The sequence below is a fragment of the Myotis daubentonii genome, chromosome 16, assembly GCF_963259705.1.
Source record: "Myotis daubentonii chromosome 16, mMyoDau2.1, whole genome shotgun sequence".
NCBI classification, from domain to species: Eukaryota; Metazoa; Chordata; class Mammalia; order Chiroptera; family Vespertilionidae; genus Myotis; species Myotis daubentonii.
The window spans coordinates 53,635,432-53,650,994 of NC_081855.1; the positions used below are offsets into that span (position 1 = coordinate 53,635,432).

At 61.3% G+C, this 15,563-nt stretch overlaps 2 protein-coding genes across 2 annotated transcripts; one reads left to right on the plus strand and one right to left on the minus strand.

Moving 5' to 3' along the window:
• Positions 1-195: 195 nt before the first annotated feature.
• Positions 196-4,783, minus strand: BTBD17 (BTB domain containing 17). Its single transcript, XM_059671080.1, has 3 exons — positions 4,651-4,783; positions 2,862-3,138; positions 196-1,553 (listed from the first exon to the last, which is right to left on the minus strand). The coding sequence occupies exons 1-3, from the start codon at positions 4,733-4,735 to the stop codon at positions 479-481; spliced, it is 1,437 nt and encodes a 478-aa protein (XP_059527063.1). The 5' UTR covers positions 4,736-4,783; the 3' UTR covers positions 196-478.
• Positions 4,784-8,532: 3,749 nt separating this feature from the next.
• Positions 8,533-11,838, plus strand: GPR142 (G protein-coupled receptor 142). The gene is made up of 3 exons (XM_059671081.1): positions 8,533-8,802; positions 10,050-10,208; positions 10,864-11,838. The coding sequence occupies exons 1-3, from the start codon at positions 8,589-8,591 to the stop codon at positions 11,733-11,735; spliced, it is 1,245 nt and encodes a 414-aa protein (XP_059527064.1). The 5' UTR covers positions 8,533-8,588; the 3' UTR covers positions 11,736-11,838.
• The last annotated feature ends 3,725 nt before the right edge of the window (positions 11,839-15,563 follow it).

Here is a 15,563-nt window from a genome sequence, read left to right on the forward strand (position 1 = left end):
GGGAAGTCCGGGCTCAGAAATTGCCGAGCTAAAGCCTTCAGCTTCAAGTTGCGAAAACTGGGAATGGAGTCGCCCCTCTTCCCAGCTCACCCAGAGCCCTGACTATTCAGACGCTCTTATCTGCCCTGTTCCATGTGGGGGTGGGGAGCCTGGGAAAAGCTAATGAAACACAGGGAACCCCTGCGTTTTTTCCCAGGGTCTGGGTGGTTCAATCATCCCTCGCTTCTCTGAGCATCTGTTTATTCAACCAAAAGTATCCTCTGCAAGTCAGTTGTGGAATCAGCTGCTGAACCCAGGCATCTGGTCTACCACTCCTCACCTGGGCTCCATCCGCCCTCACCGGCACCTGGTTATTCAGGGGGCAGTGTCGGCACCACCCCTTGCAGCGCCCCTGCCAGTCCCCAGGCCACGATGCCAGGCCTTTATTTCCCAGCCCCGAAGCGCCTGGGACGCCAGGTTCCCCGTCCCCGCCCCTTGGCTACTGGGGGGTCCGGATGAGGGTGTGGTAGACGGGCTTGACGATGAGGTGGAGGTGCAGCGCGTTCTCCACCAGGTACTCGGAGTTGCGCCGCTGCAGGTCCGCGTGCGCCAGGAAGTCGCCCGCCTCCTCGCTGCTCTGGTGGAAGCTGTAGGCGTGGCGCACCAGCAGGCGGCCGTGCAGGCGCGCCCCCACCAGCACGGTCTTCTGGAAGCTCACGCCCGCCGCGTCGCCGCCGCTGCTGGCCGGCGTGACCACCAGCCGCGGCCGGCCGTCCTCGGGGCGCGCGGCGGGCAGCGCGGTGCCCGGGGCGTCGGCGTAGACGGGCCGCAGGCTGACGGGCAGCCAGCGCGGCGAGAAGAGCACGTTCCACGTGACGCGGCGGCCCGCGTCGTGGCCGCTGGGGCCCAGCTGCGTCTGGAAGCTGGTGCTGCGGTCGTCGCGGGCTGGGTTGTGGATGACCCACGGGGCGCCCCAGGCGGGCGCGAGGTAGTTGCGGGGCAGGAAGGCGCTGCTGTTGACGTCGAAGAACTTGGCGTAGTGCAGGGGCGAGGCGGCGTGGAACTGGTAGGCCTGCAGCAGCAGGTCGGCCACCGCGGGGCCGTGGCGCGCCAGGGCGGCCGAGCGCGCCTGCAGCTGGAACAGCTGCGCCGGCGGGATCATCGGGTAGCGGATGGCGCGCAGGGCCCGCTCCGCCACCGCGAGGGGCGGCCGCGCGCGGCCCAGCCACGCCTCCAGCGCGTGGAACAGCTCCAGCTCGTCCTGCAGCACCAGGTCCGAGCGCGGCAGGAGCTGCGCCAGCAGCTCGGGGCTCACGGCGCCCCACTCGGCGCTCCCCGCCACCGCCGACAGGTTCCAGGCCAGGAACTGCAGGCAGCTCTGGCGCAGCGCCTCGTCCCCGGTGCTCGCCGCGTAGTGGTACCAGCCCACCGCCGGGCCCGCGCCTCCCGCCAGGTGCGCGCGCATGTAGTCGGCCACGCCCCGCTGCAGGGAGGCCACGCCGTACCTGGCGGCCAGTCGGTGCAAGGGGATGGCCTGGGCCAGCTGCACCACCAGGTCGCCGCAGTAGAGGTACCTGCGGAGAGTGCGGACATGGGGAGGGGTCGGAGCGGGGCCAGCCCGCGGCGCTTTCTGAAGCCGAAGCGGAGGGGGCCTGGCCTTAGGTGGAGAGCTCCGTGATCAGAGGCACAAACCCAGTAGTGGGTCCCGAGGCTTCCTGTCCTTTCCTCTCACGCCCATTCTGCTTCCCAGCCTCCTCTCTCCATTTCTCGTGGGGACACATGAATAGCATGTGTTTATTGAGCACCTACTAGATGCCGAGCTCTATGCTCCATTGTGGGTGCCGATCCACGGTCCTATCAGCTGTTTGCTAAGAGTGGACACGTCCTTTAACTGCACTCACCACTCAACCTTCTGTCAAACTTCCAGGAAAGGGGGGAATAACATATACCCCTCGGGGTAATTGTGACCGTTGGGGAGTGAGCGATACTTGCTGCAGAGCAGGTGGTCACACAGGTTAATTCCATTCCTGTTCTCACTCTTGCTCACTCAGTCTCTCTCCACCTGCCGCCAGCCCCCTGCTCGCCCTGCCTGCCCGTCCCCACTGGCACACACCCAGTGGCCCCAACACCCACGTCTCCCCTCTCCCAGCATTTCAGCTCTGCGTGTTTGCCGCTGGGAAGAAAGGAGATTTCCCAGGCTTGTGACTAAACTCTAGCCAGTGAGATGTCAGCAGCGGCGCAGGATGGGATGGAGGGGAAGGCTGGTTAAGTAGGACCACCTGGGGGGAGCGGAGGGAAGACCTTTTGCCCTTCTGTGTTACCCCTCTTCCTGTTGCCTGGGTCTTGGATGTGATGGCTGGGATCCTGGCAGCCATCTTGTCTAAGCCATTAACACAGGGTCACTTCCTCAGACTAGAGTGTGAGTGGCACCCCTTGTGCTGTGCATTGGCAGGGGGCAGGAGGGGAAGAGAGCTGGCTAGCTTTTTCAGCTCCTTCACCCTGTGGGGGTTCCAAACCTGGCGAGACAGCAAACCATATGAAGGCTTTAAAAAATTTTTTTAAATGACGGCGGAACCCCAGACCCGAAGCCAACGATCCAGGCGGAGCCCAGGAACCCGTAGTTTTCAAAAGCTCTCCTGGCAGGTTTGGAAACAGCTCTGAGGGCCTTTGGCAACTGACATCAAACCGCTGAGCTTGCGGGCAGGGGGTCACGCTGCACTCGCAGGAAAGAGGGCCAAAGGAGGGATGCAGGAGGTAGTGGCATCCTCCTCCTAGTGACATCCGGGAGATGGACCAAAGGGGCCGGGGCCTCCGGGACTCCGTGAGCCAGGGAGCCTGGAGCGGGACGGGATGAAGCCCCCCCAAATCCGTCCCCTCCCCACCTGATGAACTTGTCGAAGACAGCGGCGCAGTCCGCGGGCTCCTGCAGCAGCACCTCGCTCTGGTTGCTCAGCAGCTCCCGGAACCGCTGGCTGTGCAGGCCCAGCAGCAGGCGGTGGGCGTGGAAGACGCGGACCTCGTCGGTGCCCGCAGCCTGCACCCGCAGCACCACGTCGCTGGCGTTGCCCTGCCGCAGGAGCTCCTGCAGGCGCTGGAGCAGCCCCTGGGAGTGGTTGATGGAGGTGCCCGCGGCCTCGCCCCCGACATCAGCTCTCTGGGCTGCAGCGGGAAGGAACACAGCGCAGTCTGCGAAGGCACCTGGGCCTGGGATCATGGCCCGGATAAGCAGCGGGACCGCCTGGAGATGGGTGGGCCTGAGTGTGGGAGAGGACGGTGGGCCTGGGGAGGCTGTGCGCACACTGTCTGTCCACGAGGTGCGTGGACTCCTGTGCGTGCACACAGCACATCCTGGTGGGAAAAGTCGCGAACCTGGCCCTGAGCAGGCCCTGAGGGGATGCTCTTCGAAAGGAGGTGGGTTCCTGGCAGAGGAGGAGAGAGGGCAGGAACCAGTGGGAAACAGACGCCCAGAACGGATCTCCGTGATGCCAGACCCCTAGGCAAGGGTTGAGGAAGCCCTCACTTCCTGAGGAGTTATCAGAAGTGATACACTCACCAACACATATTTATTGAGCACCTACTATGTGTCAGACACTCTCTGGGGAGCTTGGAATATGTCTGTGATCAAAACAAGCCAAGTCCTTCGCACAGAGTTCACAGTAAGTACACAGGCCAGCGCTCTAGTTTTCCATTGTGGTAAACAAGGGAGGTGAGCATCGTGGGGGTGGGGCTGCTTTAGCTCCAGGAGCCAGCTGGAGGAGGAGCATGGAGGCTGAGAGCCAGCCGCTGAAAAGGATGGGCTTGGAGTGCTGGGAGCCAGAGGGCCAGGGGGCTGGAGGCGGTGGAGGGCTGGAGCAGAGCGTGAGCCAAGGCACGGCGGGTGCCATTTCCAGGCCCAGTTGCCCCCTCGGTCCCCTCTGTGAGATAGAGTCCATGCTCAGGGGCTGGCCTGTCGGGGACCAGAGACAGTGCAGAGGCTGAGCTGGTGCTGGCGTGCTGGCATGGGACTCTCGCGGTACCTGCGGGTGGGGGCTGGCATCCCCCTTCCGGGCTGGGCCCTACTGTCGTGTTTCCAGGGACGCCATGAGGGTCAGATGGGGACATGGATTCATTTACAGGAAACTCGGCAACAGATAATGCTGCCAGCAGCTTCCCCAAGCCCAAGGGGGGAGGGGGGAGGGGCCTTCCAGGGAGGCAAGGAGGACATCCACTGCAGTAGATGGGCACCTGCCCTCCCTCTCCACCCCCCGCCCCCCAACAGGCCCGCAGCCGTGTGAAATCGGAGCGAAGGCTCACAGGAGAGCAGCGTGTAAGGAAGGGGAGACAGAGGGAGAACGGGAGGTGACAAAGGAGTGGGTTGGTTTCCCAGCCCCGCCTCCCAAGCTGTCACTTTGAAGGACTTGAATGCTGATGGCATCCCATCGGCCTCTGACTGGGCCAGCTGCCTGGGACAATGGGCATGGAAGGGTCTACTTGTGTTCCGACCCGCCCACCGGCCAGCCCCTCCTCCCCCCTGAGGCAGGCTGCCCTCCCCCCAGACTGAAGGACTCTGTGCTCCTCCTGGTGAGCTGGACCCCACCCCCCCACCCCCCCCCCCGCCCCTGTGCAGCTAGGGCCGGAAGGTCCTGCCCCTCCTCCCTGTCCCCCCCCCCGCCCCACCCACTGCGCACTCACCTGCGCGCGTGGCCAGGCCCACCAAGGTCAGGATGGCCCAGAAGGTGCCCCAGGGCCCACGCTTGGTGCGGCCCAGCCTCAGCATCTTTGTGCCCCCCCCCCCACGTGCACTGAAGGGACAGCGAAGCCAGACCACTCCTCTCACACCCCTCCTCCTTATATAGGACTGAGTACAAGGGGATGGCACCCCCTTCCGGACCAGCCTCCCTCCCCCACCCAGCCTCTGCCATGGATTGGTGGAGACTGGCCCCAGCTGTTGCCCAGGCAACCTCTTAAGCCAGAGAGTGGCAGCCCCAGGGGCTATTGTGCTGCCCTGGGCCCCTGAGCGGGGCAGATCCGGCGCCCTCCCCCCACATCTCCCACCCAGCAGAGCTAGTCCTTCCTCTCCCGTGAGGGTTGGGCTCTCTAGAGCAGGCAAGGGGCTCCCGGCTTACTGACAGCGACAGCGCTGGCCCAGAGGGTCCCCAGCCCCCACCCCAAGCCCCAGGCACAGGCCTCTGCTCTGGCACAGAGCCCTTGGCAGCATCCTGGCTGGGGTACCATGGTGAGCAGGCTGCAGAGGAAGCGCCTGGGAGAGGGAGGGACTAGGCGGCTCAGGCTCCCACCCTCGCCCTCACCCCTCTCCCATCTGGGGTGGGTCAGCTCTCCAGCGAGGAGGGCAAGGGTGTCAAAGGTACCCTTCTAGAAAGGACCCGCTCATAGGTCACTGGTGTCATTTCTTGTTTTGTTTGTGGTGGAAGAATGTCCCTGGCACAGCCTAGGGAGGGTGATGGGCTGTGACCGTCATCCCCCCAAAAAAAGTCAAGATGAGCCAAGCTGGCAGGGCTGGGCATAGGCAGGTGCACTCTATCCCATGTGCCCACCCCTGCCCACCAGCACAGTCTGGGCGTGGGGCCTGGAGATGCTGAGGTGCACACCTGTCCCCCTGCCACCCTCCCGTTAGGTCACCTTCCTCGGCGGCCTCGGGTCTCTAGGTTCCCCTCCTTGTATGGCTTCTCTTCCGAGCTTCTGTCCAACTTCAGCTATAATGCTTCCCTTCCCAGAATTCCAAGGAGACACCCAGCAGACCTGGCACCCCACCCGCCCATAGGAGAAACCGAGGCAGAGAGCGAGGACAGGTCTCCGTGGGTCAGTGCAGAGGAGTGCACTTGTAAAAACAGGAAAGGCGAGGGGAGGTGGGGTCTGGGGCCTGGGGGAGGGGAGGGAGGGGTCTGGGACTTGGGGGAATGGGTGGGAGGGGGTGTTGTTGAGACCTCACCTTTTTAGGGAGTGAGTGGAGCTTGGTTCAGTCTCAATGAGAGGGACTCCTTAGAGCAGTGGTTCTCAACCTGTGGGTCGCGACCCCTTTGGCGGTCGAATGACCCTTTCACAGGGGTCGCCTAAGACCATCCTCCATATCAGATATTTACATGACGATTCATAACAGTAGCAACATGACAGTTGTGAAGTAGCAATGAAAATAATTTTATGGTTGGGTCACAACATGAGGGTCTGTATTTAAAGGGCCAGAAGGTTGAGAACCATTGCCTTAGAGGTTGATGAACAGAAGTTGCAGGGGGAGGCTCCCCAGAGATTGGGCTCTGAGTTTTTTCCAAGTCCAGGTCTTATCTGGGCTGGGTGGGAGCCTACCCTCCCTTGCTCTCTGGATCCCAGGGACCAACTGGATGCATCGATTTCTGCCCCTGGCTGGCACAGAGACCCACAGCTCCACCCCCTCTCTGGTGCCTCAGACAGAGCAGGAATTCGGCCTGGCACCTGCCGCGTCCGGGTTGGCAGAGATGGAGCTGTCCAGCTGGTGGAAACCCCTTCCGGCTGCCCTGACCTTCACGCCTGGTTCCCCTGGTTGACTCCGCTGTCCCTGTCCACTGGCTGCCCCTGCTTTCCCATGGGCTGCCCCACGGAGCCTCAGTGTGTGTGTGGGGGGGGGCGGAGTCCAGGCCGCGGGGCGGGGGGGGGGGCGTCCTAGTTCCATGAGAAATACTTTCAATGGGAAAGTTACTGACGAGAAAGAGACAGTGATACAATAGCCCACTGCTCAGGAAACAGTGCTTTGGCCTGCACGCCAGCAGTCTTTCTAGAAGCGGGTTCTTTCTAGAAGGGCAGCCCGCCTGCACCGCTGCTTTCAAAGCCTCCTGGACGCTGTCAGGTGCACCCAGATCCAGCTCGAGCTGGATGGTTGGCATTCAGGTGCGCAGTGATTGGAGAGGCCCCAGGATCCCAAGGAGACTGGGGGGTCACCTCTCATTCCCATCCCTGGAGGCCCCTCTTCCTACTGTCTCTAACTCCCATCATCCATGGAGCTCCTCTGATGATTTAGGAAGTGGCTTTCTAGGAATAGGCACTCTGTCCTTGCAGTCTGAGGGTTGCTGGAGTGTGTGTGTGTGTGTGTGTGTGTGTGTGTGTGTGTGTACGTGTATGCGTGCATGCATGTGTGTGTGTATACGTGCGTGTGTGCAAGCATCTTGGAGCAGAGAGGAAAGAGGCCCTGGGGGAGGGGAGGGAGGGGCCCGGGAGATGGAGGATTGGAAATACTCTCTTTGTTTTGCTTGAGCACCTGGAAACTCCACGATTCCTTGAGAGCCACTCTGAGGAGCTCTCAGGCTAGAACAATTCCTGCCCAGACGGCTCCTTCCTGCCCAGGACAGAGTGTTTATAACCTAAGCGACTTGGTCTCACGGCCAGGAACAGGCAGAGCCAGGACGCAAACGCCGCTGCCTTTTGGCCTGACCTTTCTTCCCACAACCCCACACCGTCTGTTCTGGGAAGCTGTCGCAGTTGCCGTAAATGGCCCCGCTGTGCAAGACTCCCTGGCGCTGTAAGAGCAACTGCACACTTTTGAGCTCAGGGCAGGGAGAGAGTTTCTGAACCTGCTGAATGGGGGGATCGGACGCTGGGCTGCAGTGACACCCCCCTCGGAGGGTGGGCTCCAGCCAGCCCTGCCCAGACCGCAGCCCCCCTTCCACCTGTACCGTCTCCCTTCCTGAGCTGGGGTCTCCTCGGACACTGAACTTGGGGAACGGAGTCACACGAATAACACATAAGGAGGAATCTTTCCCTGGAGTCACTCACACCATTGAACGCTTCCCCTGAAGCCAGGATGTCCGCTCAGGGGTGGCGCATCCACTTTACTGCCTCTGCACCCGTTGTGCTGTTCCCCCGACTTGAATGCCCTTCCCTATCTGAGTGCAGTGGCCTTAACGTAGTCCCTGAGCTTCTGAGCCTTGGTGCCCTCTTGTGTGAAATGAAGATACCAGGGTTGGCGGGGTTGCGGGGGGGCTGCCAGGGGCGTGACAGGTGTGGGGATAGAGTGGGTGCTCAGGGAATGGCCGAGCCCCGCACACAGCTGGCCTTGCCGACTCCACTGTCTGTGGCTCCTGCTGACCCAGAGCCTCGGGGTGCGGCCTGGGGAATTCTCTGTGCTTCCTGAGAGTTCGCTGCGCCGGGGCTGGGGCCCAGGGCGCTCTTCCTGGGGACCTGAGTGGGGAGTTTCTACTCCAGTCCCCCTATGCCATCCACGGGACCTGGCCAAAGCCGTGGCCTCTGGAAGGTCTGCAGTGTCGGGACATGGCCACCAGGGGGCAGTAAGAATTCCGTGATTGCTGCAGGGGTGGCCCCGGAGGTGGGAGAGGGGGGAAGGGGGGGTGTCAAGGTAGTTCCAGCCCCAGAGGAAGGATCTCACTTAGGGAGGCTGGAAGCCGGGCTGCTATGTTCCGTGAGGGGAGTGGGAGGTAAGCGCGGGGAGGATGGCAGACGGGGCCTCGGCTCTCCTCCACGTCAGTCACCCCGTCACCCCGTGTGGTCCTGGGTGTCCACTCGGGGCCACACTGGCCACGCTCCCCGGGGTGGGGGTGGGGCCTGGCCAGGCGCGGAGTCCAGCCGCTCTGAGCGCTCACACGCCGGCTGGTGTTTGTTTGCCAGTGACTGATACTCCTTGAGGGATGGTCCATTTCACCAGCCAGGAAAACAACAGCTTGCGGGGGCCACTGCGCCCCGGTTTCCCAGCGCCGCTGGCAGCCTGCTCACTGCTGAGTCCTCTCAGTGGTCACAGGGCCTCCGGACAGCCCCCGGCCTGCAGCCCCCGTGGCCGCCCCCTGGTCCCCACCGCCCGCAGCAGCTGCCGGACCCACTCCTCCAAGCCCAAGGCTGGGCCTGGCCCAGGGTGACCTCGCCTCTCCCTCCCAGCTCTGGCTCCCTCACCCCTCTCTGCAGACCTGCCCTCCACTCTTTGATGTTGGTAGAGTCCGTTCCCCAAGCCCTTCTGCCTTTCCCCAAAGTCGGCCCCGCAGGGCCTGCCAGCCCCCGCTGAGCCAGGCGGGTTCCCTGAGTGTCGGGGTGCACGCCCCTGCCCTCTCCCCGAGGTCTCCCCCCCAGCTGTGCACCCGGCCCTGCCTGTGGGCCCCCAGGGATTCGGGTTTGCTCCAGGCCACACTTACTATACAGGCGTCTTCCCCCGAGACTCAGCCCCACCCTTTCCTTCCTCCTCCTCCCTCCTCCCCATCGTCCTACCTCTCTGCCCTGCGGGGCTCAGTGCGGCTGGAAAAGCCACAGGGCAAACAGCTGCTTGGAGAGCTGGCGATGCTGGGAGGGGCCTGCAGAGCCACTCGGGGAAAGCCACAAGGCGACCTCAAATTCAGGACCCAGGAGCCTGAGGCTGGAGGGGCACCAGACAGGTAAGTGTCCAGCCCTGGGCGGGAGGGGAGAGGCGGGTGGAAGGTACCGCATCCGGAGCGGGGGAGCTGGGAGGGAATAACGCAGGAAATCACAACTAGGAGGTGAAGCCTAAAGACCTAAAGTGGGGGCTGAGGGGCGCAGGGAGGCCACCTTACCTTCTGGACTCAGTTTCCCCATCGGAAAGCCAGGGCCACCCCAGCTCCCATGTGCTCACCCAGGAAGAGGGTTGTTGAGCGTAGAGAGGAGAACCTGGTACCGGCTCTCCTTGGAGAGGGGCGGCTGTTGAGTGGAGCCAGGCAGCTGCTGTGGGTCACCCTCGGTCACGGTCGCCAGGACACTTAGGAAAATCACAGCCGCTCCAGGCCCTCAACGGACCCTCCGCTCAGCCTGCCCGGAGCCAGGCTGGGGAGCCTGCATGTTCACGGCCGCCCCCTCCTGCTTTCCAGGCTGAGGACCCACCAGGAGCAGCGTGGTGGGGAAACGGTCTCCATGGCAGCCAGACATGCCACCGAGGGCTTCCTCCCATCAGCGGGGAGGCCGGGCCACAGAGGGCGGGTGGGCATGTGGGCTTGGCAATGAAGACTGTCCTTTGGCGGGGCCTGATCTGAGGGTCTGCACAAAGCAGGGGCGAATAGAGACCTCAGGGTCAGGGTCAGGGTGGGGCTGCTACCAGGCCAGGCTGGAAAGAGACCAAGTGCTCTAACCCCATGCCCTTCCGCCCTTCCTAGCTGGCCAGCCACGAGTGGCCATGCTGCCCACACCCAATGGCAGTGGGCCGAGCCCGGAGCTTGAAGGCCATTGGCCAAAGACCTCGGAGAGGTCCCCATGTGTGGCTGGTGTCATCCCTACCATCTACTACAGCATCCTGCTGAGCCTGGGGCTGCCTGGTGAGTGGGGAGCTAGGGTCTGGGGTCCTGGGGGGGGTGCCTAGAAATTGGGGTGCTCCTTTGATGGGAGCCAACCCTCTATGCTGTCCCCTGAGGCTCCCTTTGTCTTTGCGGGGGGGGGGGGTGATCTGGGTCTCTGGGGAGCAAAGCTTAGTGGGGAGTAAAAGTGAGGGGCCAGAAGTTGGGGTACTCAAGCTAAACCCCGGGATTCACCAGCACAGACAGCCCCCATCCACCCCAGCAGTGGGCACACTCCTAGGACAACTAAATCCTTGCAGGATTCGGGCAAAAGCTCCCAGTCCCGTCCAACGCCTGCAGAGAGCAGAGCTGGGGGTGGGGAGGGGGGGGCGGGGGGGGGATTCAGGAAGGGACAGATGGTCCAGGCCTTGGGAACTACCTGTCCCTGACTGCCCCAGGGTGAAGTCAGTGGCTGGGAGCCGGGGGGGGCGGGGGCGGGGGCAGAGTGTGGGTGGACAGGGCAGGGCTGACCTGGTCAGCCTCCTGACAAAATGAGTTTTCAGAAGAGTCTGGAAAGAGGAAAAGAAGCCAGAACAAGCAGGGGGGGAGGCACGGTGACAGCACCTTGGAAAGCAAGGTCCGCGCGGCCCCTCTAACGCCTCTGACCTCTCCCCTCTGTGACCGCGGCTGCCATCAGTCAACCTGCTGACCACGGTGGCCCTGGCCCGCCTGGCCGCCAGGACCCGGAAGCCGGTGTACTACTACCTGCTGGCGCTCACGGCCTCGGACATCGTCACCCAGGTGGTCATCGTGTTCGGGGGCTTTCTCCTGCAGGGCGCCGTGCTGGCCCGGGACCTGCCCCGCTCCGTGGCGCACACCGTGAACATCCTGGAGTTTGCCGCCATCCACGCCTCGGTCTGGATCGCCGTGCTGCTCACGTTCGACCGGTACAGCGCCCTGTGCCGCCCCCTGCACCACCGGGCGGCCTCCTCCCCGGGCCGGGCCCGCCGGGACATCTCCATCGTCCTGGGCGCCGCCCTGCTGACGGGCATCCCCTTCTACTGGTGGCTGGACGTGTGGAGGGACCCGGGCCCCCCCAGCACGCTGGACGAGGCCCTCAAGTGGGCCCACTGCCTCACCGTCTACTTCATCCCTGGCGGCATTTTCCTGGTCACCAACTCGGCCCTCATCTGCCGGCTGCGGAGGCGGGGCGGGCGTGGGCCGCGGCCCCGGGTGGGCAAGAGCACCGCCATCCTGCTGGGCCTCACCACGCTCTTCGCCTGCCTCTGGGCGCCCCGCATCTTCGTCATGCTCTACCACCTGTACGTGGCCCCGGTGCACCGGGACTGGCGGGTCCACCTGGCCTTGGACGTGGCCAACATGGTCGCCATGCTCCACACGGTGGTCAACTTTGGCCTCTACTGCTTTGTCAGCAAGACCTTCCGGGCCACCATCCGAGAGGTCGTTCACGATGCCCACCTGCCCTGCATCCTGGGGCCACAGCCAGAGGGCACGGTGGCGGAGCCCGTGCTGAAGCCTCCGGGACTCCCCGAAGGGGCAGAATTGTAGAGGGGGGCCCAGCCGGCGAGCTTGGCGGGGGGCGGGGGCGAGCTCGGGGCCAGTGTACTGGGCCTTCGTGGCTGTGTCCACAAAACTTTACCAGCGCCCTACCTTGCAATCTGGGGGCAGAGGGAGAGGCTCCTTCCTTGGGGGGCAGCCCCCCAAGTAGAGGGGAGGACAGTTTACCCAACTCTGGCATCGCTTTACCAGCAATTCCCATTTCCTGAAACAAGGAGGGGGCCCTGCCAGGCACAGGCTAACAGTGCCAGCTGCTGTGGGCATTCCATGATGAGGGGCATTCCATGATGAGGGACATTTCACCCGGCACATAAGGAAGGCAAAAGTCATGCTGGTTGAATGAGTGAATGAATGAATGAATGAATGAATGAATGGAATAATAGATGGATGGGTGATGGATGGATGAATATGACCTGTTTCCATTTCCTTCTTTAAAAAAAAATAGCCGAAACCGGCTTGGCTCAGTGGATAGAGCGTCAGCCTGCGGACTGAAAGGTCCCAGGTTCGATTCCGGTCAAGGGCATGTACCTGGGTTGCGGGCACATCCCCAGTGGGAGATGTGCAGGAGGCAGCTGATCGATGTTTCTCTCTCATCGATGTTTCTAACTCTCTATCTCTCTCCCTTCCTCTCTGTAAAAAATCAATAAAATATATTTTTAAAAAATAAATACATTTTTATTGCTTTTAAAGAGGAAGGGGGAGAGAGAGAGAAACATCAATGATGAAAGAGAATCATTGATCGGCTGCCTTCTCCCCCCCCACCCCCCCGACACTGGGGATCGAGCCCACAACCTGGACTTGTGCCCTGACCGGGAATTGAACCGTGACGACCTGGTTCATAGGTCGACCTCAACCACTGAGCCACGCTGGCCGGGCTCCCATCTAATTTCCTGGGGCCCGCCTCTAATTCCCTAAATTGGTCACGTCTCTGGCTTCAGTGAAAGGAAAGGTACCTCCAGGATTCCTGGGCTGGGGAACCGAATGTGCGGGTGGAGCACCGGGAGGGGCGGTGGGAAAGGGGGTGCCTTAAAGCAGATGCCCCAGCTCTAAGGAGATGCGACCCCTTGGGCGCCAGCCATGCTGGTTTGGTTCCCCTTCACTCCCTCCCTGGAGCCGAGCAGGCTTCCTGGGGGGGCCGGTGTCATTGTTGCCATGACTATGGGAGAAGGAAATGCCCTCAGCCCAGGGGCCGGGAGGGACAGCAGGAAGGGAGGACTACCCCGCCCTCGCGCCCACTCCACTTGGAGAAAAGGCCTTTCTCCATCGAAGGGAGGGAGGAGGGGGCTCCTCCGACCCGAGACTGACCCTCAGGGGCTCGGGGGCCCTGCCTGCCTCTCCAGGGCCCCCTCTCCTGGGGCGGCAGCTGGGAGAGCCTGGCAGATGGACCTCCCACCTGCTCCCGCACTGGGTAAACACATTAGGCGCCGCTTTCTGCTTCCCGGTCAGGCCGAGCTGACCTTCCCCTGCACAGGAGGTGCAGGCCGGCCCCCACCAGCACCCGCCCCCTTAATGGGGTCAGAGGCGAGAGAGCCAGATGGACGCTGGGCCTGCAGTCAGTGCACGATCGATACTCGGCTTTCCCCCTTTTCCTCTCTCCTTCTACCCGGAGCAGGACCGACCAGGAAAGGACGTGCAGCCACTCCCAGAGGGAGGAAAAGGCAGGTCCCAGTCCTTCAGCCACAATTCTAAAACCAGGCACGCTCTGAAAACCAGAACGTCTTTCCCGAGTTTGCCACTGACACATCTAGTGGCAAAACCCGACCTGACCCGACAGGGGACGATGAACGGCCGCTGGGATCCAGCCCTAACACCTGGAGTAGCCACACTGGACCTTTCTCTACCCTGAAAAATTCCCAGGCCTGAGACACCACTGGTCCCAGGAGTTCAGCGGAGCGTTGAGGACCTGTAAGCCCCCGTTTCCGCCACCGCATGGTCTCGGCTGACCCGGAGTAGATTGAGGGCAAGAGGGCCCCCTGGGCACACAGATGTGCAGTGGACAGAGTTGATGCACCAGGGCTTCATTCTTGCTTAAGGAGGAAGAGGTGCACCCCTGAGGGAGAAGGGGATGTCCACCCCGCAGCCCCGCCCCAGGGTCCAGCCCTACGGAAGGAGGCTCTGGGAAGGAAGGTGCCTTTTGGTGCAGAACCAAATGGAACACAGCTGGGGAGGGACCTTCTTCCCGCCCTGTATAAAATCCGCAGGACCCTGAAGGAGAGGCGCCCCAAACCAGGGAAGACCCTTGTCACGGGAGGCAGCTACGGATGGGCAATGACGGGGCGCCTCTCTCAACGGGCAGGTGAGCTGTCCTCAGGGAGACGGAGAGATTCACACGCTGCTTCCTGGTGAAACCAGGGCCTTCCCGAGACAGGTGGGGAGGCTCCATGGAGGCAGGTGGCGCTCTGCACAGGTGGGGCTCTGAGCCAGGAGAACCCGGGTGTTAATATGAAAGTGACCTCACCTGTTACCTGAGTGTTGCTACCATTCTATGGACACTAGCCTTGGGCCTCTCAGATTTGGAAACGGATGACCTACTTTCCTAATAAGTTGCATCGGGTAACAGTTCCTCTGTAACATTTTGGAGCCCCTTTAGTGAGATGAAGGGGTCATCGCTGTGATAAGCATGTCCCCGGCATGTAAATGAAAAGTCTGATGAAAACTGCTCTTGTTTCTCTGTGCATTTTTATCATTAAGCGCCCAATGGCTTTAGCGAAGGAGGATGCAGTGGTCCGGGTCCCCCTCCTCTCCTCCAACCCATCTGCTGAAATACCTGGCTAACAGACATCCTTCCTGAAGCTCTTCTTCCTCACAGACCCCACCCACGGCCCAGTCCAGTCTGTCAGACGCTGTCCGGTCTGTGAGTGGACGGACCGTCCCATCACTAAGTCTTTGTGAACATTGGAGGGCAGTTGTTTCTCAAGCACCTTTTGTGTCTTCCCAAGTGTAGATACGGTTTTTGCTGGTGTGGAAGTTGGTTGGCAAGTTCTTTTCTGGTCTCTATATCTGTGTGTGTATTTTTAAAACTGTGTTTTTATTTATTTTTTATTTTTAAAAATATGTTGTTGTTGTTGTTGTTTAAGAGAGAGGAGGGGAGAGGGAGAGAGAGAAACATCAATTGGCTGCTTCCTGTATGCCTCCCACCTGGGATCAAGACCAGCCCTGGTACATGCCAACTGGGAATCAAACCAGCGAACTTTCAGCACACAGGACGATGCTCGACCACCTGAGCTGCATGGACCAGGGCTCACCTTTCTCTTCTTTGTAGTGGGTGTAGCGAGATTTAGAGCCAGTCCTGTGTCTTTAGTTTTGTGTGTATTTTTTAATTTACACACACACACACACACATATATATATATTAGAAGCCCAAATGCATGGATTCGTGCACCAGTGGGGTCCCTCGTCCTGGCCTGTGCTCTCTCACAATCCAGGACCCCTCAGGGGATGTCGGAAGCGTGGTCAACAGATTCGGCTTGATTCCTGCAGGCCAGGCCAAGGGACTGGTGCACGAATCCATGCACTGGGCCTCTAGTGTGCATATAATATCTTTGGTTAATCTCTTCCTGCCCTCCCCCCTCCTCCCTTCCCTCTGAGATTCATCAGTCTGTTCCATGTTTCCATGCCTGTGCATTGAGTGTCTGCCCCCTGGTGGTCAGTGCACGTCATAGCTACCAGTCAAATGGTGGAATAGGCGCTTAGGCATAGATGATAGATGATAGATAGATGATATAGATATAGATATACACATGTTTTTTAAAATTGATTTTAGCGAGGAAGAGAGAAGGAGCATCAATGATGAAAGAGAATCATTGATCGGCTGCCTCC